The sequence below is a fragment of the Periophthalmus magnuspinnatus genome, chromosome 7 (assembly GCF_009829125.3).
Source record: "Periophthalmus magnuspinnatus isolate fPerMag1 chromosome 7, fPerMag1.2.pri, whole genome shotgun sequence".
Classification (NCBI taxonomy): domain Eukaryota; kingdom Metazoa; phylum Chordata; class Actinopteri; order Gobiiformes; family Gobiidae; genus Periophthalmus; species Periophthalmus magnuspinnatus.
The window spans coordinates 21,162,380-21,187,033 of record NC_047132.1 but is presented as its reverse complement, the minus strand read 5'-3'; the positions used below and the strand labels follow the sequence as shown (position 1 = coordinate 21,187,033).

The window sequence follows — 24,654 nt, the reverse complement described above, 5'->3', positions numbered from 1 at the left end:
TTAAAGATGGGCTGGTTATTGGCAGTGGCTTTAAAAATGCTTAAATAATACTTCCTGAGGTTTAGATGCATTTGATAGTTGTGCCGTTTCACTGGTCCTATATAAGCTATTTATAGGCCTGTTTTAGGGAGGACTTACAAACAAATAAACTAAACTAAAGATGTTATATTTGATATGTCCGAAAAAGCTCTATAATAATGATGTCATATTTGGCTAATCTATATAAATATTATGCACTTAAACTTCATTAGTCAGAGGGAAAACAGAAAATCTAGTGAAGGCAAAATAATGAGCTGTTAACTGACATTTGTGAGTGTGTGTGCGCTGCAGGAGTAAGCAGCCCATCCAGATGAATGTGTGGAACACCATCAACCTGGAGCGCTCCAATCGCAAAGGAGAGATCATGGTCAACAAGAAGGACCCAGTCAGAGGGGAGGCACCGGTGAGCTCCAGCTAACTCCATCCTGCTAGCTTACCTATTTTAGCTTTAGCATGAGGAGCTACCCGATCTGTGCTATGCTACGCCGTGCCTGCTTCATGAACTGCATTTGTCTACTTCTCATTTCCTCGCTATTACCTCTGAGTTTGACCTTATCCAGTCATGTGTTTCAACTTTACCATAGTTGATTCAGCAAACTTTCCCTATCGCTTGAGTTTCTCCCCTCCGCTTCACACGACTGGGTTTGATTTGCTGAAAATACCCCACTTTCTCCTGACATCCGTCAAGGTACAAGGCAGTGCTCCAGATGGAGGGCCGCTCTGACAAGCTGTCTTAATTTTGGAAGTCCTGTAATTTTCCACTGTTTTTTAACCGAGTCTCTCCACTTACTGACACGCCCAAGATAAAACTCAGTGTTGCATAAAGCATTTTACAATACATTTTAAGGTAGGGAGATAAAGGCCGCATAATGAAACTCCTCACCCAATAGGTACATACTTATATATAAGAGGGATATAATCGCTTGATAAGCCCTTAAGTTATCCAATTATATAAAACAACGCCATTTGCAACCATGAACATGCACTCTGTCAACCCTTTCACGAATTAAATTTTTTTTTTATCTCCGCATTTCAACCCTCCCCCACCGCCCCATCATCTTTATGGTAATTGTACTTCGCTGTAGCAAGAGAAGCAGAAAATCTTATTAAGAGAGTAGAGCAAAGAGAGGCAAGTGCGTTGGAGGGGTCTGGAGGGACAGGGATGAGCCAGCTAATGCTCCCCACTCCAGTCGCCTATAAGGGGAAGTTTGAAGGAGCCAGCCTTGCCTGAACCGCATCACATCAAAGGTGGTCACATCTACAGACACAGAGGGAGCAGGCTGGGGGAAATCAAAGACACCGCCATGATGGAAGATAGAGCTAAGATGAAGCTTGGATATGAGAGTGGTTGGAGTGGTGTGTTTTCAGTAAAGTTTTAGCATATGGGTTAGTATGGACTGCATTTGAAAGTCAAATAAAAAATATTGTACTGCCTTGGTCAGCCCTCAGCTATCAAATAACTGTGCAATATATTTACAGTAACTGAGATGACAGAAACAGTGCCACATTTAGATATTCTTTTGGCAATCAGTTATTCCACAAAATACTCAAAACTCAATATAAACTGTTTGAAAAAAGAGTGAAGCATGCAAGCTAGCTGTTCTGGTGAAAAGCTTGTGCTGGCCTTGATTCGTCAGTGTATCCCGAGGGCAATCATGTGCGCAGGTGGTGAGCCACATGGTGACAGAAGTTATTCCCAGTAGACAGAAAGTGGAAGTAAAGAAGTCAAGCTTTCTACAAGTTTAATCAACACAAGCTGCTCTTCCTTTTAAAAGCACCAAGTTGTCAAATTCAGTCACCCCTTGCAAGACAACGTAATATTCCAACCATCCGCAAAAAAAATGGTAGGGCTGCATGATTTTGAGGGAAATCTAATTGCGATTGCAATTAGATTTGGGATACAGGATACAGCCTTAATATTTAAGACAGAAAAATTTACTGAAAACTATATAAGAATACTATATAAGACTCCAGTGACTTTCCAAACATGTCTGTAGAAGTCTTGACTACAAGTACAACATGGTTTTCTTATAAAATTTGTTATTTGCGGATGACATTCCATTATGTAAATAATTGCAGCTTTTGCAATTTGATAAATACACTCACTTAAATTGCTATTTTGATTTGATCGCAAAATATTCTGCAGCCCTAAACAATGGCCACAAAAACATCAATAAGAAATCACAACAGTGTGAATGTCTCTCAGTATGAAGCCTTATCTGGAGGTTATCCAAGTCAAATCACTGTGTTTCAAATATGTCTAACATTAAGAAAGCTGCTGGAAATCTCCAAATGAGGTTTAGCTAAAAGCACTTTGCACAGCCTGTCACCAGCCATGCCTTTCTTCTTCCTTGTTCTCTGTTAATGACACCATCTGCTTCATGCATGTTTTTAGTGCATCTCAAGTCTAGATGTTGTTTACTGTCTAGTTCAGTGTATAGTGCATGAGCCTCTTTTATTTAATGTACTCCTCCACTGTCGCTGCTGTATCGATAATGCTCTTGTGAATACATTGAGTGCTTTTGCATGCCTCTCTGTGCACAGCCACTTACTAGTCTTCCCCTAATAACTCTCTGCCTCCCTATTTTTCCCCCTCTCTATGATGTGCTGTCTGGAAAATAAGAAATCACGCAAGGTAATGAGACAGACCCAGTCACACCTTTCACCATATTTCAGTTGTTCACTGTGCACTCTCACTCCCATCTCAACAAGCACATTAAAGAGAAAAAACTGAGTTAGCATCAAGGAACATTTTCACAAGAAGACCGAGAGTGATGGGATGGTGGCTTGGCTTTCACCTCAGTCCATCTGCTGCGTGGGTGGTAGAAGGTGGGAAGGTGGGAGGAAAGGAGAAGCCATCTTCACGGCAGCCATTGTTTTGCACCACAATAAGACGTCTTCATGAGCTTGGTGTAGGCGAGCGTATCCTGCCAATCAACGCTCAAAGTGAGAGTGCAGAGTACCAGGGGGCCCAGACCCAGCAGAGGAAGGACACAGTGGGAGGTGCCAAGCCAATCCGAGCTGTTCTTTTATCATTTACTATCGCTACCAACTGGAACCGTCCTATGATGTCACTGTGTCACCCACACAGACAACTACACAGGCAGCTCTTTAAAGTGCACTAAACACAATAATATAGAACTGTTTGCATGTGATAACACGATCACACCTAGTAAAACCTCATCTCCCAGAGCCTGATATTTAGCAGACTGTTAAAGAGAACCTAAGTGTGAGTTCGGAGACTACAACACAGTCGGGTCCAGAGTCTTGACCCAGGCCTGCTTGGCCTGTCTCTGTTGGAGCAGTGACACAGCCCCAGGTCTGAGCCCTGCTCTGCTGCCTCTGCTCTTCTAATCTGTGCACAGAACCTGTTTATTTCACCCTTTCCATCATTTTCACAGCAATTAACTCCACTTAAGCCCTGTGGCAATTACTGCCCAACATAAATTTGATATAATTAATTTCTTCCCTCTTAAGTGGGCTTGCACTTTGAGGCAAAATGAGCAAGCAGCACCTTGCTAACTCAACAGCAATTGTCCCAAAGGTCTAGCTGAAAAGATTGCTACTCCTTGCCTTTCCCACGCAAATTAATTATTTTTAATGTGTACGTACTAAACAGTCGAAAGGTCACTATTTATGATTGGCCATTATTTTCAGTTTTCTGTAAAGAGCCGCTTGTACCCTGACTCCAGCCTGCCCCTGTTCTTTTTTAGTGATGCGTAAATCATTACCAGCCACTCTTATAGACTCTATCTTATTAACAAGAATCCATCAACTCTACAACTAAGAGGAGGATGTAGAAGAGCACACGTCTGTTCACAAAAATAAAAACAGCTGTTGTTTAACCAGTGTTATATAATCTTACTTTGAATATGGTTGTAATACAAGAATACAGAACCATGGAAAATTAATTTGTAATATGTTATGCCTCCAGTCTCTGCAGAACTGATGCAAAATATGCAGCAAATATGTGTATTACTGAATGAATCTGATAGCATTGTATTAATACATTACTTATTTGGAGAATTATAATTCATGCATTACATAAAAATGATATGTTGAAGCTGTCTATTGATTAAGTGTAACTGCACATGAAACTGTTGTCATATAATTTGTTTATGCTGTTGCTGTCTGTCAGAACCTCCACGTGGACCTGAACCTAAAGGAGTCTCTGTTTGTGGGAGGAGCTCCGGACTACAGCCGCCTGGCCCGAGGTGCAGCGCTCACTGAGGGCTTCAAGGGCACCATCCAACTGGTAAACACTGCATTTAAACAAGGGAAATAATGCATCCACTATCTGTATATGCCTTCTTAGTATTATGTGGTGGCAATATGTCAGCTTGCCGAGGTCTCCTGTTCAATCCCAGTCTCCTCCAGTTGTGCCGTTGTGTCCTTGGGCAAGGCACCTAAACCACCTTGCATCCAGTGACTGTATACACTGATGTTTAAATGTATATGTGAATGTGTGAGTGGTTTCTTGTAAAGAACCTTGAGTGTCCTGTACATAGTTGCTCAGAAAAAGTTTGGTTTCACCTACCTACTGTCTCCTCCCACAACCCTGTACTTTCTTAGGTCATATGTGTAGATTTTTTAAAATGTCACCCAGACAATTCAGTTTTGAATATGAAGTCACTGGACCTGTTCTGTTATTAAGCTCTTTAGAGTCAATATTGCAGTTTACAATGAACAAAATAATAAATACCTCCCCCCAATACCATCTTTAAGAGAGTGAATAGTTGTCATAAGACCAGTACATTGAGTTGTCAGTGTGTTGACCAGTAGCACAGCTTATCTGGATTACTGTTTCCTATTAATAGAACATATATTTGATGCCCCTCCATTTCACCATTCTCACATCTCCCTATGACAGCTTTCTAGGGTTTTTTATTTCCTCTTCTTTCCAGCAAAAAGCTCATCTCTTCGTGCCAAAAATAAACCAAGAGAAGAAAGGCGGGATGTTGCTGTTTGCACAAACTTGTCATTAGTCCTCTCCTACAAAGTTTCCCCTGACAGCTGAGAGCAAATCAAAAGCAAGAGTGTGGCGTTTGTCTGCCTCTGCCCACAGGGACTAGTTCATTATGAGCACAATGGTTTGAAGCCGTGCTTAGTTTTTTATTTTTATGCATTTATTGCGATGCATGTATTATTCTCTTTCTTGCATGTTGACATGTTTACATAAAGAAGAATATGAGAGTATGTACTACTAAATCTGCAAAATTACCCTGTGAGTGTCTTAAGATAATTACCCTCCAAAGAAAGCACAAAGCAAGACAACAAACCACTTCGATTAACATGGTAATCTTAAGTGTTTTGTTCTAGGGTATGAAATCAGATAACAAAACAAAGGATGGAAAGATAAAAGTCGAAGGAAAGGTCCAAAAATAACGGCTTTACATAATCAATGCTTTGAGAAAAGAGGATTTAAGAAGAGATGGCATTATAGTCAGTTAAAAGCTTAGGCTTCAATCAAGGTGGGTTCAAAGCGTGATTAGAATTTGAGATGTGAGGGTGTCCTAATTATTTTCTACTATGTATTATGATGGATTATGGAAACCCAAGAGAGCTAATATATGACATGTATTTTGTTAGATTCTGAAGACGCTTTGCAATGATCCAAGATACCTACATAGTGCTTCTGTATTTACTATGTCTTCTTATATTTTGACTTTCACACTTGAATATGCTTTGTCATTTCAAATTCTATTCACTAGAACATCTTATTCTTTCTCTATAAACTATAAAACACAGTTGATCTAGCAGCCATCTTGTTCACCTTTGCCTTCATTCTTACTATAGTACTTTTTATCACACAGCATCCATCACACCTGACACATCCACACCACTCTTCACCTTCCACTCCCCACAGCACTGAATTATTGGCTATAAGTACTTATAACCCCAAACTTGTATTATCAATCTTTGTTTATTTGGTTGGGACAGGGCGTACGTAGACATTGCAGTGTAGGTGAAGTTTCTTGCCTGAGGACACAACAGCAGTACGAACTGGCTGGAGCTGGTACCAAACTGCTGACCTTCAGATTTGATTAGGATTATCACCAGAACTGTAGAAATGCTGTAGAAAAGATTTTTTTAGTGTATTTCAAATCCTTTTTTATATTGTCACTGCTTGCATACTGAGCCTTACCGCCTGCCCTATGTGCAGATTACTCTGATGGGGACTCCTATCCTTCGAGAAGAGAATGCTCTCCGCTCCAGTAATGTAGCCATGTTCCAGGACCACCCGTGCTCCCAGGAGCCCTGCCACAACGGGGGCCGCTGTAGCCCCCAGCTTGATGCTTACGAGTGTGTATGTCTGAGTGGCTTCTCCGGGGCCCGCTGCCAGAACAGTAAGTCTACCTCTGCTTACTTTACTTAAATTATACACACAATTTGTCTATAAAAGTTTGATTAGCTTTTCTTATTGATTTTCTACTCTGTTATTTTCAGTTTTAATTTTGAATACCAAAATTGTTGCTAAATAACTGGATACATTTTAAAATTTGGCAATGCTGGATAAAAAAAATGTTTACCTGCACAATTTGAAAAATATTCTACCAAATTGCATGAAGCCAAGCCAGGTATCTACATAACTAGTGCAAGGACTTCAGTTTTAAGAAAGTAAATAAGCTTATCTGGTCCTCATGAATCATAGACCATATTCTTTACACTGTCCAGAATATTTCTGAATAGTTCTGCAGTTCATGTTTGGATATTTAATATTTAGAGTGAAAAGTTAAGCTCTGGCTAAAGACCCGCTCCTCTATCTGTCCTTAAAAATGGGAACAGTCACGTCCACAGCCAATTTGAGCTGGCTGGCTTTTAATATGATAATGTGCTTGGCTTGTTCAGAGTTAAGTGGGACAGGAGTCAGCAGTGCTTTATGTAAGTCTAGTTCTTGGCTTGCCTTCCCGGTGAACTGAGAGAGTCTTTGTGTGCCTACTGTACAGACCTGCTTCCTCTGGGCTCTCTCACTAAAATACAAGTACTGGACGAGTGCTGTCTCCGCTGTGCCACTGCTGTTATGAATTGATTTCAGACTAAAGAGGCCGTAGTAAAAATGACGAAATGCATGATTTACATATTCATGAAATGTTCTTTGTAAAGGAGAGTTGGCTGTCTTTTTCATCATCTGCAGACATCTACAGAGTCTCTGTCCCACATCACTCATCCTTACACCACTGCTGCCTCCTACATTAACCTTGTGCGTGGCGGCCCAACCCCTTTCACGTTAATTAAAACTACAAACCTCTGGCCCATTTGCTCGGCGCCCCATTTCCACTCAAGCTTTGCTATCTCAAGCCTCTTTTATTGATCGCTATGATCTCATTCCCTGAAAAATCTCCCTCCCTTACAGCCATCTACGAGAAATCTGCCGGGGAGACGGAGGCCATTGCCTTTGACGGGCGAACGTTCATCGAGTACCACAACGCGGTTACTAAGAGGTAAAGGAGAGGACACACCCACACTCCTATAGTAAATCTGGCTCTATTAGGCCAATAACCCTCAGACTGTGCGTTCAGATGGTGGGATGAGAGAGCTGTAGGGTGGACTACCCCTCTTCTGTCTCTTTCTGTGGTACTTGACTCATGACATGGTTTCACTAATTAGAGAGATGCTCCACATAATCAGAGCACTGCCCCCGGACTTATCCTTTACTCCCAGCTCAGACACTGGACAGTTGCATACAGTTAGATCGGCCATGTTTACAGTTACAGATTGAATTTCTTTAAAGATGGACCATGTAACTTTTCTGGTTGAGGTTTTGCCACCTGCTGGTCTCCACAGAGATGTTATCACTTCGCCTTGAGTGTGTCAGAGCATGGCTTAAAATTTCTGCTTCCATGTACGCAAGCAGGTGACGCCACGCCAAGTTACAAATCAGATCTGTAGAGTTTTGAGCAATAAAGGTATTTTTGAGCAATATAACATGTATGATTGAATAATTGGAAGATAGATAGAAGCCACATTGTTGAACATTCTAGGCGTATCAAGAACATCTACACAGAGATAAGTAGGTAGCAGACCCTCTACCAAAAAAGATACAAAGTACACTTGTCATTAAACTACAAAATATATAATAGTGTTTGGATTTATCTGTATATACCTACATATTTGCACTCATTATAGGCTGTGTTACATGTTGACTGTAAAAGTTATCATAAGATTCTTAACAATTTCCTCTTTGCGAGTGTCTAGTGTGCCAGTCCATAAAATGAATCCCAATACACAAAAGAAAAATGCCATTTATTTTCATTTTGTCATGTAGCTCAATATTATTACTCCCTATCACTACTCTGTCTCTAGTATTCATTTGAAGTTATTAATACTTCAACTCAAAACTCTCAAATTAAGCTATTTATAACAGCTACTTTCTGGTGAGTAATAGGCACACAGGCAAACAGAAAAAAGACCAATCTGGGCCTCTTTACCTACACTGTAAACATGGCCAACACAGCTCTTTCTGAAGATAAGCCACCTGCAATTTGAGAGGAAACGTCGATGATGCCAGTGTCTCTGGAGTGTGTGAAAACAACTCCAAAGGAACGGTGGCTTTAGGCTGCTGATGAGTCGGCTCTCCCCATCCATCCATCAATGCATTTGGATCAGCGCCTCCAGGTTTGGCACGAGCAGAATGTTTATGTGGCTCACCTGAAAAAGAAATCAGGCATATGGTTTATGTATAGACTCTTAACACAAGCACTCCACACTTCAAAACATTCTCACAGTTTTCAAGAGCTATAGTGTGTGTCTGTCTTGTCTTATATGTTACCTCGTTGTCCATGTTTTGTCCTGTCTCACGTCAATGTCCTTCGCTGTTTCCCTCAAGCCAACTGAACAATGAGATCCCAGAGTAAGTAATCCCAGCTAATAAGCTTCAAGCCCCACTAACACTTTTAAAAGCCAGCCATCGTTTCCAGTTAACCCGTTATGTGAGATTTAAGCGCATCTCTTCTCCCACCATAATTTCATTGGTATCTTTTTTCTGAAATCATTTTGAGTACGACTTAACACCCGAGTTCCATATCCGTAATTTAATTTGGCAGATCTCATTCTCTCCCCCAGTCATTAGATGTTCTGTTGATTCCGGAGTGAAAGGGAAGCATGAATGTGTGCATGATAAGCATTGTGCTGCAGCCCCAGAGGAAAGGCTCTTCTAGAAAATGTCTCATATTTTATGCATGCTTGTAACCGTTTATAAACAAAACCAGTCGGTACGCTGTTGAACGCATAGTCCCTTTGGGGTCTTGAAGGTATTAACGGCTATTAAGAGATTGGATTCTATCATGTCAGAATCAAGGCTGTATAAGGAATGAGGAGTGTATTACTTTTAATTATCTGCCAAGACTTATCCTAGTGTCAAACTGTACAGTACCAGCTATAATTTGTTATGCTTAAGTCATGTTTCCTGAGGTATTAGTATACTGTGTTTATAACAAAAAATTACAGCTTTCAGAAGTTTAACAGTCTTAACTTCTGCGTAGATAGCAAACTACTTGTAAAGGGTAATTGTGTCTAGTAAACATTTAACCCAGATTGTGTAGAGTATATGTATACAGGGAAGCCCTCAGCCCTGACTTGGTTATTAAAGCTTTTCCTGCTCATTAGCTCGATTAGTAACTTCTTTTCAAAATCCCACAAAGCAGCGGCGTAGGAGAGTTTTCCCTCTACATTTTGGTGTCAGTCTGCCCGATCTCTCACTGTAATTGTGAATAATTACACAGCCGTCCGTAGCGCGCTGCTCTGACATGTTAATCACACATTGGTCTCCCTGTGTAGATTAGACCTCCGATTGAGATCTGGACGTTGTGTGTAGCCAAGGGCATCAATCTCACTTAGCGGGAGGGAGCAGCGGGCCTTGGAGCCAGACTGTCAAAAGTTTAATAGATGTCACATTTACTACGAGTCACGATGAGCGGGAAGCTAAGCAAACGCAAGAACTGGCCGGGCCCCCGACTGCTCGATCGATCCTCTCTGTTGTGATTTAGTTAAAGGGATGAATACATTTCTCCAGAGGCCATTAAGGGCCCAGCTGAGGCCAATGACTAGCCAGCACTCACCTTGGGTTAATGTTTGCGCCACTATTTGATCACCTCCTGTTCGCGTGGATGAAAGCCCAGGTCGATGCGCTCACAGCCCATTATTTCTGCCACAAATCAGATCTGGCCCTGGCACTGCACCGATGTGCTGCTTGACCCCATTTTTTGACAATTGACCAATTTTTCTCACTCACCACAAGAAGGTAATTGAGGCTGTACTGTGGCGGTCAGCTGCTTTAATACATAGAGTGGCCAATAATTGCACATTGACTTTAAGTAGCCCTTGTCCCATTGTGGACAATCTTAAATCTTGTTAATAGTGTGACACTTGTTTAAGAAAGCATGATGCCCAAGCATTCTGCCATGAAGTGGAGCCATGATTCGAAAAGAGAGAAACTTGTTGATAGATGTGTATGTTTACAACAAAAAAAACATATTCAGCTTTCTGTAATGCAACATTCAAAGAGTGAATGGAAATGTAAACTAATGGAATGCAAAATGTACCTGATTTGTGCCTGCTGCCATTGGCAAAGCAATACCACCAGAGCCAATGACAAATGCAAATGAGAAAATAGCTTTACGTGTATTAAAAATTTCCTCCTGGGGAATTAATATGTTTTTTATAATTTAATCAAATAAAGCTATTCAGATAACATACTGGGGCTTACCTCAAGCGCTCTATGGGAATGTTCCAACATTACAATTACATCTCATTGTACACGAAACCATAAAAGTCCTAATTACTTCACTGCATGTGGAGGGGGCTGCCCGCCCACATGAAGGATTGCATTAGTGACCGTGTGAGATTTGCTCTTTAAGGTGGAGCACACAGTTGTAAGTCCGTTCAACAAACCTCTTCTGTACATACCGCTTATATTTCCCAATGACAAAAGACTGGACTTTCTCAAAAGCATTGTTCTGAACTGTTGACTTGCTCAATACTGAAGCCCCACCCTCACGCCCCCCTGTCCTCTGTGCTCTTGCATGTCGTTGACTCCTACCCTGCTTCCTCCCCTAAGCCCTGAATCTCTGGAGAACCCCTCCGACCAGAGGTAAGTCTGTCAGTGCTCTCATCCTCTCCTCCATCACCTCTCCTCTCTCACCTCTCCTCTCTCCTGGCAGCTCAGGCCTGGCCCTCACAGAGCCATATTCTCCACTGGGAGCACATTGTGGCCATTATTGAGACACACTTCCCTAAATCCAAATAGCCTCTGCTCATGTTGCTCTTAATAATACAGGCACTGGTTTGTGTAACACTAAATCTAAGCACTACTGCCACCTAGAGCTGAAGAGAAGCACAACATGTATTCATCAAACCTAGTACCATACATTGACCAGGTTTAAAAAACACTTTCATTTTCAATGAAAGGCAAGCAGGACTTTTTCATTGTGCAAAATGGCTGCCCATCTTTATAAGAAGAAAGTGAGTGCACACTGTAGCGCACTTTTTATACTTTTGTGGGAAGCCTTCTTTGACTCGGTTTTAGTAAGAAAAAAATAGAACTTATTGTTCATCAAAACGTTTTCTTAGATCAAATATTGCACCTGAGAGCAACAACAGTAATCTCTGGCATCACTTGTGTTTCATGATTTGAACCACTCTGCTCTAGAGCTGTTGTATTTATAACAGATGCAGCACTTTTAATAATCCTGACCTTATCAGTGACAGGCCGCTCTCATGGAGATTTATAGGTCCCTGTGTAAGGTCTGTGCCAGGAGGAGATTCACTACACCTTTTTTTCACTTGTCTTCTTTCTGATGTTCTTACTATACCATACTTTTTCCTGTTGGCCTCAGCACATTTACTTAATGAAGGGGGACCAAGTTTCCAGCCTAATCATATTTTAGAAAATCATATTTGATTGTGGAATACCCATTTTGCTGAGACGAGGCGGTTGTATTGTTGTCCAAGAGTCAGCCAGCCTGAGGCCAGAACAAAATCAACTTACATTTCATTTCATTGATTCTCTTTTTATCCACTGGGACAGCCACATAGTAGTTCTCACAGCCCCACCAGCCCACTCCTGTCCTGCCTGTCCTCCCATGATGATCTCTGTTTGTACTCCTTTGTCCTGTCTCGTGTCCTTGTTTTGTGTTGTATGTCTTTCCCTGTGTCGAGTAGATGGCAGAAGTGCTTTCAGGGGCACAGATGTCTATACTGTAGATACTTTAATGCACACTGCACGCACTAACAATGCCACTTCATCCTAATATGTTGCCACGGTAACACTGGCAGTTTTCAAGATCATCTAGAGTAAAATATGCAAAATGTGTTGTTTTGGGAGAAGTTTGCTGGTCTGAGCTGTATGGCAGAAATTTGAGAAGACTTTATTAAAACGCTTTTGGCGATTTTATCCAGCATATAGATTTACAGTTATCTAGGACTTTTTCCAAACCTTCCTTTTCAACTGGAAATGTATTCAGTGTTTAAAATTGTATTAGGGCAGCAGAAATAAGCAGGTCATCGGGCCATATTTCATATTTTAACTGTGAAATCTTCATAAGCTCTGTATGAGAGGAAGTATTACCCTCCACTATAACTGAATAATTCTATCTGGCCATATAAATGTGTCATAAATAATAGATGCTGAGATGCAGGCTGCAGGCCACTTAAACTCTGACCTTGGGCAGTGAATTGCTTCAGGCCCATTCTCAGACCAAGCCTGTGATAAAACGCATAGTTTTAACAGATGCTTCATTATACAGAGCTAGTTAATGGCACCTGTAACGCACATGCAAGAGTCTATATGTGTAATGTAATTTCTAACTAAATGTCTAAATGTATCCTTTAAGTTCATTGTGTAACTTTCTGATCAGTACTTGCTTGTCTCCATGGATGTTATTGGTTTGCCTAGAATGCTCCACATTAAACATCTGTCTCTATAAGTGCGATGTAATACTGTATAACATTCTAGACAAAGCTACATACTGTATCCATAGTGACAAACAGGTACCACCAGAAAAGTTACACAGTGCACCTGAAAAGCCATTTTTTATGCCTGGCAAATTACAAAGAAATGTGGAAAGAAATTATAATCGGTTGTAAGATTAGCTTAAAGTAGAATTTCAACTCAAGGACGTTTGGCACAAAGCTGTGAAGGCAAACTTCTCCCATTGCCTTGAGCTGATGTTGTTTACTTGACTTATTAAATATGCACAGACAAAAAATGTATATTATGGAACTTTGCTAATCCCCTGGTGCACAGAGGTGAGATGTGCAGGGGTGTGTTTGCCTGCATTTCCCTATCTCTCTCGGGAATTTGTATTCAGAGACACATCACACAGACAGAGCAGTCACACTAACCTCGCCTCTCCCTGGGTTAGCTCCCAAAATCCACCCTCCTCTCAGCTGTAGACGTCAAGACAACCAGATCAAACAGAAGCCCAAAGACATGCAGAGGAAGCAGCGAGGCGTTCAGGATCAGCGGGACAGAAGAGACTAACAGCGAAACACCCCCCACTATTACTGAACTCTGCTAACAGCCAGATTCAGCCCAAATGACTTCCATTCTATCATAGACTATTTCTTAAGCTCAATATTTGATAGGGAAATTGCGTTATTGTTACAAGGATACCTCCAGTTCAGTCCTTGTTGACATTTTGCTGCAGACAGCTTTATCTAACTTCTGTCATCAGTGGTTATAATACTCCCTACAATTGACGCATGACTTGAATGAACACTGGCAGTTTTATCCATTGTATTTATTAATTTATTTCAAACAAGGAGAGTGCAGAGATTACTGCACTGTGCACAGTTTAGCTACAAGTGACTTTCCATCTGCAGTCCTTGACCAGGTAAAGACAGAAGATATAATCCTATGGTCCAGTTCATCATTAAGCATTTAAAATAATCACAATTCATGAAGACTATTTCCTTTAAAATGCAAAGTTTAAGGTCAGCTGGAAGTGTGTTCCAGTTTTCTGTTGCTGTATATGAGAAAAGCCATCACAGTGCGTTTAAAGGGAATGGTCAGGTCAGAACTTCAAGACGACCGAGATGTTTTAGTCTTTTGCTCTGATCATATTTGAAAGAAGCCTCTTAAAGGAGGGAGAGCAGCTGCATTTCAGAATAAAGAATCATATTGCTAAAATGTAAGTTGTATCTACTGAATATGTTACAGATAGATTGTTGTTGTTTTTTTTCAAATACTTTGAAGACTTGTTTAAAACGTGTTTCAAGTGTCTCTATAGGGAGTATAATAATTTCACATAACAAGGACTGAGATGGAGGTGTCCTTGGTACATACAATTTATGCCATTGGCCAAATATAGTCATTAAAGAAATGGCCCCATGTTTCCACTGCTCGCAAAAACATAGAACTGACCTCTAATCCTTTTGTATGCAAACTGATCCATATATGACAGCTTTGATTCAGTGCAGCACACTAAATATCACTCAAACACATTACACAACTACATATGATACATACTAACTAAAGCTACATTGTGAATTATTTCCATCTGTGGAGAGAGAGTTCTTTGGTCCTGGAGAATTGTTGTAGATTCAAACTCTTTTTCTGTCCTGCCCGTGTAGTGAGAAGGCCCTGCTGGTGAACAAGTTTGAGCTGAGCCTGAGGACCGAGGCCACCCAGGGTTTGGTTCTGTGGAGCGGGAAAGGCGTGGAGCGCTCGGATTATATCGCCCTGGCAATAGTGGATGGCCATGTACAGATGACCTATGACCTGGGCTCCAAGCCAGTGGTGCTACGCTCCTCTGTGCGTGTGGACACCAACCGCTGGATACGCATCAAGGCCAGCAGGTGAGCCCACTACTTCATTACTATTTTAATCATAGATGGAGGGAAGAAACCTATATATCTGGGTGATATAGAAAAACAGAAAGTGGAAAGTGGTTGGAATCACAAACTTGTCATATTAATATAGACTAGTCCTTTAAATTGACAGCAAATTGTGTGAGGGAGGTATTAATCACATTGCAGGAACCCAAATCTATACACACACCAGCCTTCTATATGGAGATAAAAATTAGGTCCCCATAACCTACATCCTTTATTATTACATTAACAACATAATGTAAAGTTCAGACATGGTTTCTCAAGTTGTGACTATGGTTAAGCTTAGGATTGGTCTCCATGAAAATAGCCTTTGCCATCGCTGCCCCAACTCTCTGGACGGCTTCCTCATTACTTGTTCTTTTTTGTCCTGTCCTTGTTTTGAGTTAAACTATTGTGAAGCGTCTTTGAGTTGCCGTGACAAGTGCTATATAAAACCGATGTATTATTATTATTAGCATAGAAACCCAATACTATTCACCTTAGTTCTTTAGTGCAGACAGATATTTTCAACGTTATGACAGTTTCTGTTTTGGATGTCCAGAACAGGGTGAGATATAAACCATAAACTAAGGCTGAAACGCCTGCAATATGACATTTAGCCAGACAATTCTTCCATGAAATTCAAACCTCCTCTCAACCTTAAAACTATTGGCTCTTTAGAATACTATAATGCCACATGAACCAAACCTATTATATACCGTATGTGTGTGATCTGCAGCATAAATCGGCTGCCGGTGTACACCCCGCTCTCAGATGGTTATTAGTTTCACATAAAGGTTATTTTTTTATGGCTGCTCATGCATGACCATGACGCACAGCACATCGGATCGTTTAGATGCATTAATACATGTTCAAAAGGAGGAACATGTTTGAGCGCCTTAGCATTAAATGGCACATTAGGAAAGCAGGTCACACAGCAGATATAAATAACGCGGTAATGGTGCTACTTCCAACATGTATTCAGGATTTAACACCATACATGTGTCTAATGTTTAAGAGGCAAGGCGTAATAATATTCTATAATCCACACATATAGAAGAGGAACATTCATATTCATCGTCATATTAGTGCTTTGACACCCAATCCCCTTCTCCTCCAACATCACCATGACTACAACATTACACAGGTGCTTACATTTAACATAGCTGGCCCATAAGGTTATTTCTGTTGCATAGCCTTTAAATATCTTTAATTAATGCAAGTTTTCTTGTATATGGTCTGCTATCTACCTACCTGCTTGTCTCCATAGAGATGCTATTGCTTTATAAGATGCTCCGAAGTATGGCATTAACTTATCAATCTCAACCAGACCAGCACTGAATGCCACAAGACCAAGTTATAGTGGAAATGTGACTCAATTTAAAGTATTTTTCAAGTTTTTGAGCAATAAGAACTTCGTTAAATAAATAGCTTACTGTTGAACATCTCAGCAAAAGAACTAACATTTCTATGAAGATCGTCACTCCCACTCCCACCAATCAAACACTTATACTCCAGTATCACTAGTAAGTTAATGGTACCCTTAATGAAATTGTTGTTGTGTCCTTGGGCATGTCACTTCATCTGTATTTTCCAGAACAGCTACAATACAGGTATATCTAGTTGTCAGAGGAAGGACAACTTAGGATGGTCCTCTGCTCTGAGGAGTGAGCTGTTGAAAGATTTTTTTAAATACAACTATTTTAGCTTAATCTTTGTAAGTGTCTTTCAAATAGGAACAGATTGAACTGTAGCATTAGCTAAGGTTTAAGTCTTTTGTTGATGTCACACTAATGGATCTGCTCATTAGGCTCAAATTCACTGGTGAACTTTTGAAAACGACCCATTTACCTCCTCGTGCGTCACGTCAGCCTTATCGCCACCCCACATTTGTGTCAGGGAGTGTGAATGGGAGTACGGGGGATAATTAGATTAGGTTTCATCACGTAAGGGAGGATAATCGATCTGAGAAGAGCTGGGTAACACACACATCTGCAGTAGGCGCTTACGAAGACAACATGGCGAAGGCTTAATTGATGTAGGTGTAAATGGGACAATGTGCTCGCTTAGCCTTTAATGGCGCTCTCGGCTGGATTCTGTTCTCGCACATTCAAATTAAGCAGTCGTCACTATTCTTAGCTAATGATGAGTGCAAAGATCTATTAGAAGGGTGCGTTTAGAAAGGCGTTTGGCAAAGGCAGTTATGGGAGTCGTTGTGATGGCTCCGATTAACCCAAAGTGCCATTTAAAGCTTTTGACTGTGAATATGCATTACAGTGTGTCAAAAGTGTATGTCTGCTTTCTCTTTCTCAGAGCGCTCAGAGATGGGTCGCTACAGGTGGGCAATGAAGCTCCCGTAACAGGGTCGTCACCGCTGGCAGCAACGCAACTGGACACCGACGGAGCACTTTGGCTGGGTATGTGTCTATATACCGTGACATGTTTTATACGTTTTATAATGTCACTCAGCGTTTACTCTCGGTCTGTAAAAGAGCATTTTGCCAGTGGAGTAAGGTGAGTCTATCAATCAGAAAATAAAAAAATAAAGAAAAATACCTCGTTTTACTTTTTGGACATTTGAAACTCCATACAATCCCATCATTTGCGGAGTGGAATAATTTATAAACTCTCTTATAGGTGGTATCTTTAGATTAATATCAAGTTTATAGACGTTTACGGACTAGATTATTTTCTATGTTGGTTTCCATTTAGCGAAGAGGCTCAGCAGAAGTTGTTTACATCTCTGTCAAGTTCAGTATATTGTCTAGAGTGCTTCAATAGTGAAAACACTGCAGAAATAACGCACTGTAAACACGTTAAAAATGAACAAAGCTAAGTTTTGTGCAAGAAAAAGTTTGGAGTTGGGAAGAGCAAATGTGACTCCTCGAGTGTAATGCAGAGGATAAGGAAGTCACAGCACTGCAGTAGTTTGAAAAAGTGTCTGGGACCATTCAGGTATTATGTAGAGGAGGGAAAGTCTATCTGACAAACTGCACAAGCCTTCTCTCCATATGACCAGTGTCTGCCCCTTATCTGTTTCCACTTCAATTTGGCTCAGAGGAACACACACAGCACAGCGGGACCCAACATTTTCAGGACAGAAGTCTGTTCTTTTCTATACAGCTAAAAATATTGGATTTTTAAAAAAGTCAATGCACCATTTGTATAAGTCCTTTCTGGGGACTTTAAAGGGTCTATATTATGGTATTTTCTTATCTATGTTATAATGTTGTTTCATCATCAAAAACATACCTGGAGTTGTGTTTCTGTCACACATTTTTAAAACACAAACCTTGCATTACTAGGATTCTTAGTTCTTCTCTCAAACAGAAAACACCCTGTTCCACCTTGTGATGTCACATAATAATACAGGAAGTGCTTCACTGTGTTTTTAAATCCCATATACCTTTACTTTTGGATGATTACAGCCATGGAATTGCCAATCAAGATTGAACTAAAGGTAAAAGTAGCTGCTAACTTGAAAATTACCGCTACATGACTTCACAAGGTGGACAGAACATTTTGAGCTTTGGAGATGTAGACAGACTAATAATAAAAGATCACTCAAACATGTGTGAATGAAACAAAACACAACTTGGGTATGTTTTTAATGAGATAACAACATTATAACATGGCTTAATGCTCACACGAATCAATGTTGTGTAATAAAGGATCTGATATCTACCTATCATCTTCTTATTACATTTAAATTTTTAGCACACAATTAACAGAAAATAACTATATTCAGATCTACAAGTAATAGATTCTCATAAAATAGTTTTACTTGAGCATAATTGTCAGAAATATCTCTACTACATAAATATATGGGGAGTCTTTACTAGTATCTCTCCTTATCCGAATTAGAAACTCATACTACTAATGCTGTTGTTAAAATATAATACACCGAGTAGCCCTATTTAGTAGTGCAAATGACAACAGTTGTCATAGTAGCGATTGGAGTAGCTGTAGTAGTAGGAGTATCAATAGTTGTAAAAAGTATTATGATCAAACTTTCATGAGTTTCATGATTATCATCTCCAGTAATATATCAAATACTTTTTTTCAAAACTTGTCAGATGTTGTTTTGAAGTTGGCCATTTTAATTGTACAGATTGGTTCCTTTTAGCTCCCACGGTCACAAAGATTAAAGAGTAAAAACTCCAAACAAAAATATGAAAAGAAAGTGTTCGGGTTCGGGTCAAGCTCTCACGAAAACCTGTTAAAAGCTGAATAGAATTTTCAAAGTGACACATTAAGAAAGACACTAATGACTAGCCGGGCCGGAAAACTCGAGCACAAAGCATCTTCAAAAGGAGCCAGGCAGCAGACAGCCATTAGGTCAAAAAATGAAGCAACATGGAGGAAAGAAGAGCAACAAAGTCAAGAGAAAAATGGTGAGACAAGTTTATAACCGTCTTTGAAGTCAGAGGAGAAGTCCAAACAGGCTCCTAATAAGTGCAGTCAATTATCAGGGCTCAACAACAAGCACAGTTAATTGTTCTAAACTCAAAAATTCTGTCACTGACAACATCCACATAGAAGGTTGGTTGCTTTTTGAGATCTGGGGCCTCAAAAGAATCTAAAAGTTCAGTGTAGGGAATCGTATTTGCCAAGTCTGTTTCTTTAGAGCAACTTTTTTGTAAGTTGTTTGCAAATTGTGGGATGCATGCTTGCGCCAGAGAGAAAATGTTATGTCATAATCAATTCCCTTTTGGCAATTTTAGTTAAAAGACCCAAAAATGACTGAAATGGAAACATAACAATTTGAAGATGTTAATTATGTTATGCTAAATATGTGATTAAAACTATGTGCATATCATCAGGGCACCCATGACTTTCTTATTTTTGTACAGCTCAGATCACTTGTTTTGGACTTTTTTCAAAGGCTCGGTCACTTGTTTTCTCTCTAAATCTGGCAACTATGTGGGGAGGTTTGTATGGTAATGACTCTTAGGCCAAAATGCGTTTTTGGAATCTTTGAACTTACTATTAAAAATATCATATTGTCAAAATTATACTGTTACTCTGTACTTTTAGTACTATGTTCACTGTCCAATTTCAAAGACGTATGATTTAGAACATGTAATAACTGCAGTTTGATGTGGGTTGCATTTAAATGGACTGTGCTGTTGTGATAAATGTAGGCAAAGAAACTAGCAAACTGATATATTGTATAAGTCAATGTTCTTATAGTTGTAATTATTCCCCAATCAAAATATAAGCTGTTATTACATTCTTTAGATTATTGGACTAGTGCCTATGTTGGTTCGCTTTCAATCAGATATCTATTCTAATTGTGGCATAATAAATATATTTATACAGACACCCTCACATACTGGAAGAGAGTAATATATAGTATCCGCTTCAGCAATGAGACCGTGGGGAAATATCTCCTGCATGCCTGACAGTCAGCTGAAGTCACTGACAGCCACCGGCTTCCCACCTGGAAATAAATGAAATCTAATGAGCACATTTGTTATTAATCACCCCACACACCACTATACCAGCTTGTCAAATTAAAAGCTGCTATGTTTCCGTAGCCATCTGCATTAACTTAGCCTGTTTTGAAGTTGAGAAATAAAGCGGGATGCTGTCATGTGCATCAGCTGTCATCAAGGATACAGTTGACAAAGTCTGTCTTACGTAGCCGTTTATAGCGCTCTTGGTAGAATAAATTGTAAAACTATTCCTGGCTTTGAAGTTAAATGTACCGCACTCACTCCTTTAAGTTGTGTGGAGGAGAGGAGCTCTGTGTCAATGTTTAGTGTGAATCCATACGCGCTATAGCTTTCATGTTGTCAGTAGTGCAGCCAGCTCTGTGCCAGTCTCAGCGTGATGTCAGCAATAGCTCCAGCACTAATTATAACCAAACTAAAAGAGTCAAATAAAAGGAGAAGGTGTTGTGGGAATAAACTGAGTCATATGAAGCCAAGCGTGATCTTCAGAGTAGAAGTGAGCAATTATAACTTAGGTGCTGCAAACTTTTTTTTTCGGGATGTTTCTTCCTCCTTCTGTAGCTAAGGCTCTGCTGCTGAAATAATTGCACTACGCAGGTTAAAAATTGCAAAGTAAAGACTTGTCTTATGGAGTGTTTTTGAAAGAGCTTGAGAGCCTCTTTTCATACTTTTAACATAACATCTAAAGGCAGGCATATGTAGTTTAAGAAGATATATTGTGCTTGTGTCTGCTATATAATTATAATTTATCATTATGGACATTTTATTTAAATCAAAATACAATAATAATATGTCTAATAATAATATTTAAAACAAGGTAATAAAAAAAACTAGTCCACTAGCTTGCGCATTAGAAAACTGCGGTGCCCAATGGGAGCTGACATCGACGTAAACATCTTCACAACAGAGGCCTATCGTGATTATGGATCTGTTATGATTTTTCGCGATAGTTTCACTTTAAAGGGAACATATTACACAAAATCTAATAAATTAGCATTTAATCTTATAATGGTGTTTCCTCATCCTCATCTTACTGAAAGCTGAATTCAGATTGATTCATACATGTTGTTCACCTGCCCCTATCCCCACCCACCCTGTACTTAGGGTTATTTGAAAAATTACAACTCAGATACAAAATGTCACATAATATGCCTTCCTTAAAATGGAAAGACCACATACTGAGAAAATAGTCAATCTGCTGTTGTCCTCTGGAACTCAGGAATATATTTATGTTTTTCCAAATTGAAAAATGCACATGAATGTTCACACAAGTTAGAAAAAACAACTCATGAACTTGGGTTAAAACCTTCTGCATGACTTCCAGACCTGACATTACCTGCTGTGGAGACAGACCAAAATCAGTTGATTTGTTCATTTATCTTACAAATTTGAACTCTTTTACATTACTACATTTGCAGGTTTAGTAAAGGAAAATGTGTCCGTATAACTGTTTAATTAATTACCAATGCAACTGTAACTAGCTAAAGTAAACAATTAACATAGCTTTTGAAAAGGCTAACAGGTACTAATACTGGTCAGCTCTATTAAAACTCTGTTAATAAGCAGACTCAATGACTAATATATGGCTAATATCAAAATCCTTACAAAGAAAGGGCAACAAGTCGCAACCAACATCTCGTCTTGGAATTCTGAGTTCCCAAGGACGACACGAATGCAGCAATAACACAGATTACTACTATTTGTACTGTAGATTTATAGTACAGCAACAGACCAATGTCCATAACCCAACCCTAACCCCTATCTCGTATATTGTCTGTGCTCTCTATGCTAACCTGTCTGTATGTGTGTGTTGCAGGAGGTCTGGAGGAGCTGTCTGTTGCTCGGCGCCTGCCCAAAGCCTACAGCACTGGTTTTGTGGGCTGTATCAAGGATGTGGTGGTAGATGGAGTAGAGCTCCACCTGGTGGAGGATGCCCTGAACAGTCCCCAGATACTACACTGTTCTGCCGCCAAATAAGTCCCTACAGAGACAAAACAATGAGAGAAACCAGTGACAAATTCAAGCTCCCACTCTCCTCTTCTCCCCCCATAGCGCCCGGTCTCCTGCTGTAATTATTTCTATTTTTGTATACTTTTCATTGCGTTTTATATGGGAAGATTTTTTGTTTGATATATATTTTTTCCATTAATATTTTTTTTCAGCCCTAAAGCAGGCAGCTCTTTGAAACCCGACATTTTTTTTTCAAGCCTGCTTTTTTGTTTTTTGTCTTTTTTGCTGGTTACTTGAACACTGGTGGACGGCGCTGACTATTCCCGGTTACTAGCCTTGTCTTGGTGCCATATTTATCGTCCACATTCCCTCCAAGCATGGCCTTCCACGAGTATAGCCAGGCAACATACGTACATTCCCCCTCTCCTCCTCCCTGATCTGGACACAGGCGGACTCTACCACACTGTGTTCATAATATATCCATGGGACAGTCAAGCTGCTACAGAGAGAAAAGCACCTGACGACATCAATGCCACATCATCAAAAGATAATAATTCCAGCTCTCCTCTCAAACCTATCAGAGGATTTAGTTTTGAAATATGACTAACAAAGAGGGAGCAATCCATCTTCATCACGTCATGAATAAATGTCTAAATATAGAGTATATTATAATACCAGGAACTGTGAATATGTATGATGGCTTCTTCTCCTGTACTATTGTGTGTTCTGTTTTACAATCAGCAGGTGATGACCACTATAGATGCATGCACTTCTGCAATTTGGGTTCTTTTTACTGGAAAAAAATATATAAAAAAGTCACTGTGGAATTTTTTAAAAACCTCTTTAATTTTCGTGATTCAACAAATGTTTCTAGTGTTTAGTTGGGAAGGTTTGCAGGATGAGGGTGTTACCGCGTGTGACCTTAAGGGGGCGCTGAAAGCAGGAGGAAAGCTCAAAGGGACATCACGGACTAAGCTCCTCTTCTTCTCGGGACCGTCCTGTTTCTGCATTCCAACTACTCGGGCTGTTGATCAATTCTAAAGAGACTGGTATTTCGAAGCCATAACAGCCTATTCTAACAGAGCGCATAACCCTACAATACAGTTGACTAACATACTACTTACTTACCTACCTACCGCATGGGTTTGTATCCTCTACATTTGCTGAACTGATGCAAGCTGTCTCTGCAATAAGCTCTGACAGCTCAAAGACTTTGGTTTTGATATGAAATCCTTGGCAATATTCAAAATCATTATTGTTTTGTGGATTATTTTTCTCCCGACATCCTTTCTTTTGTACAGCCCTGCAATTTTTAAATGTAAATTTAGCAAAATGTGTGGTCTGTGGAGGTTTATGTTTTGTTTTTTAGTAAGATACACTGGAACATGTCTGTCTTCTCACAGTGATGTGTAATCGGGGAAGGGATAGCGCTAAAGCTATAACATTGTTGTGTATTATCAAACTATGAGCAGAAATCAAACACATTAAAAACTCTAGCACTCTCTTAGAAATTATATTTTGAATTTTCCCATTCTGGTGGTAGTAAATACATCCTATATAGAACAATAGAAATTTAGGGTGAAACCTTTTAATTGCCTTAAACCAGTCGCCTTAACTGAACAGGCGACATAGATCATATCTTTCTACTATAGCCAGCATATTAGCCTCATCCCCACCATGTTATAATGAATTAGTAACTGCAAACATACACACAAAATTCCAGGAGACAAAGCGTTGCACCTGGTTTTCTACAAAAAGAATCCTGTATTTACTGTTTTTGGGAGTCTGTTCTGTTATTTATGTCTCATGTGGGTTATACCTCCATCTGTAAACTACTGTCCACTGCGCTGCCTCCTCATTGGCCTGCGCTCCAGTAAAAGTGGCATGACCTGAACATTACTAACTTTATGACCTTTGTCTTGTGTTCCTACCACCATTGAAATAAAATGTCGACCAAATGGACCGCACTGTAGTCTGTAGTCTTAATTCTGTATATTCTCGGTGAATTCTGCCATAACAATGTCAAAGGAGCTGTTTGGTTTATAAGGATCAGTGTCTAGACCAGGGGTCTCAAACTCGCGGCCCGGGGGCCAATTGTGGCCCGCGAGACAATATTTTGTGGCCCGCGGGACATTATGAAAGTTTAATGTTAGTGTGGCATTGCCATGTTGCATGTAGAAGGTAAACTCCAGCGCTGTGTACTCACAAAAGATTCAACAAATAACGATGTATATACATAAAATCCACAAGAATTGCCGTATTTTCTCATGTATGTTGAAAACAGCGATGAATTGTTAAGATTTTAACAAAGCTTTTTTTGTGGAATACCTGATAATCCCAGCCTCACCCAGACTCTGCCCCCTGCGGCCCCCAGATAACTTGAGTTTGAGACCCCTGG

At 40.0% G+C, this 24,654-nt stretch overlaps 1 protein-coding gene across 5 annotated transcripts in view; it reads left to right on the top strand.

Annotated features, from left to right (window-relative positions):
• Positions 1 to 24,218, top strand: part of agrn (agrin) — a 362,945-nt gene extending 338,727 nt beyond the window's left edge. For 3 of the 5 annotated variants that reach the window (XM_055222859.1, XM_055222857.1, XM_033968809.2), the window contains 8 exons: positions 331 to 442; positions 2,663 to 2,674; positions 4,178 to 4,294; positions 6,203 to 6,386; positions 7,394 to 7,481; positions 14,611 to 14,835; positions 17,164 to 17,267; positions 22,123 to 24,218. In XM_055222859.1, the coding sequence (XP_055078834.1) occupies positions 331 to 442; positions 2,663 to 2,674; positions 4,178 to 4,294; positions 6,203 to 6,386; positions 7,394 to 7,481; positions 14,611 to 14,835; positions 17,164 to 17,267; positions 22,123 to 22,283 (1,003 nt within the window). In that variant the 3' untranslated portion in view covers positions 22,284 to 24,218. The remainder of the gene's footprint in view (positions 1 to 330; positions 443 to 2,662; positions 2,675 to 4,177; positions 4,295 to 6,202; positions 6,387 to 7,393; positions 7,482 to 14,610; positions 14,836 to 17,163; positions 17,268 to 22,122) is intronic. The other 2 variants (XM_055222858.1, XM_033968810.2) reach the window with 1 other exon arrangement.
• Positions 24,219 to 24,654: the final 436 nt, after the last annotated feature.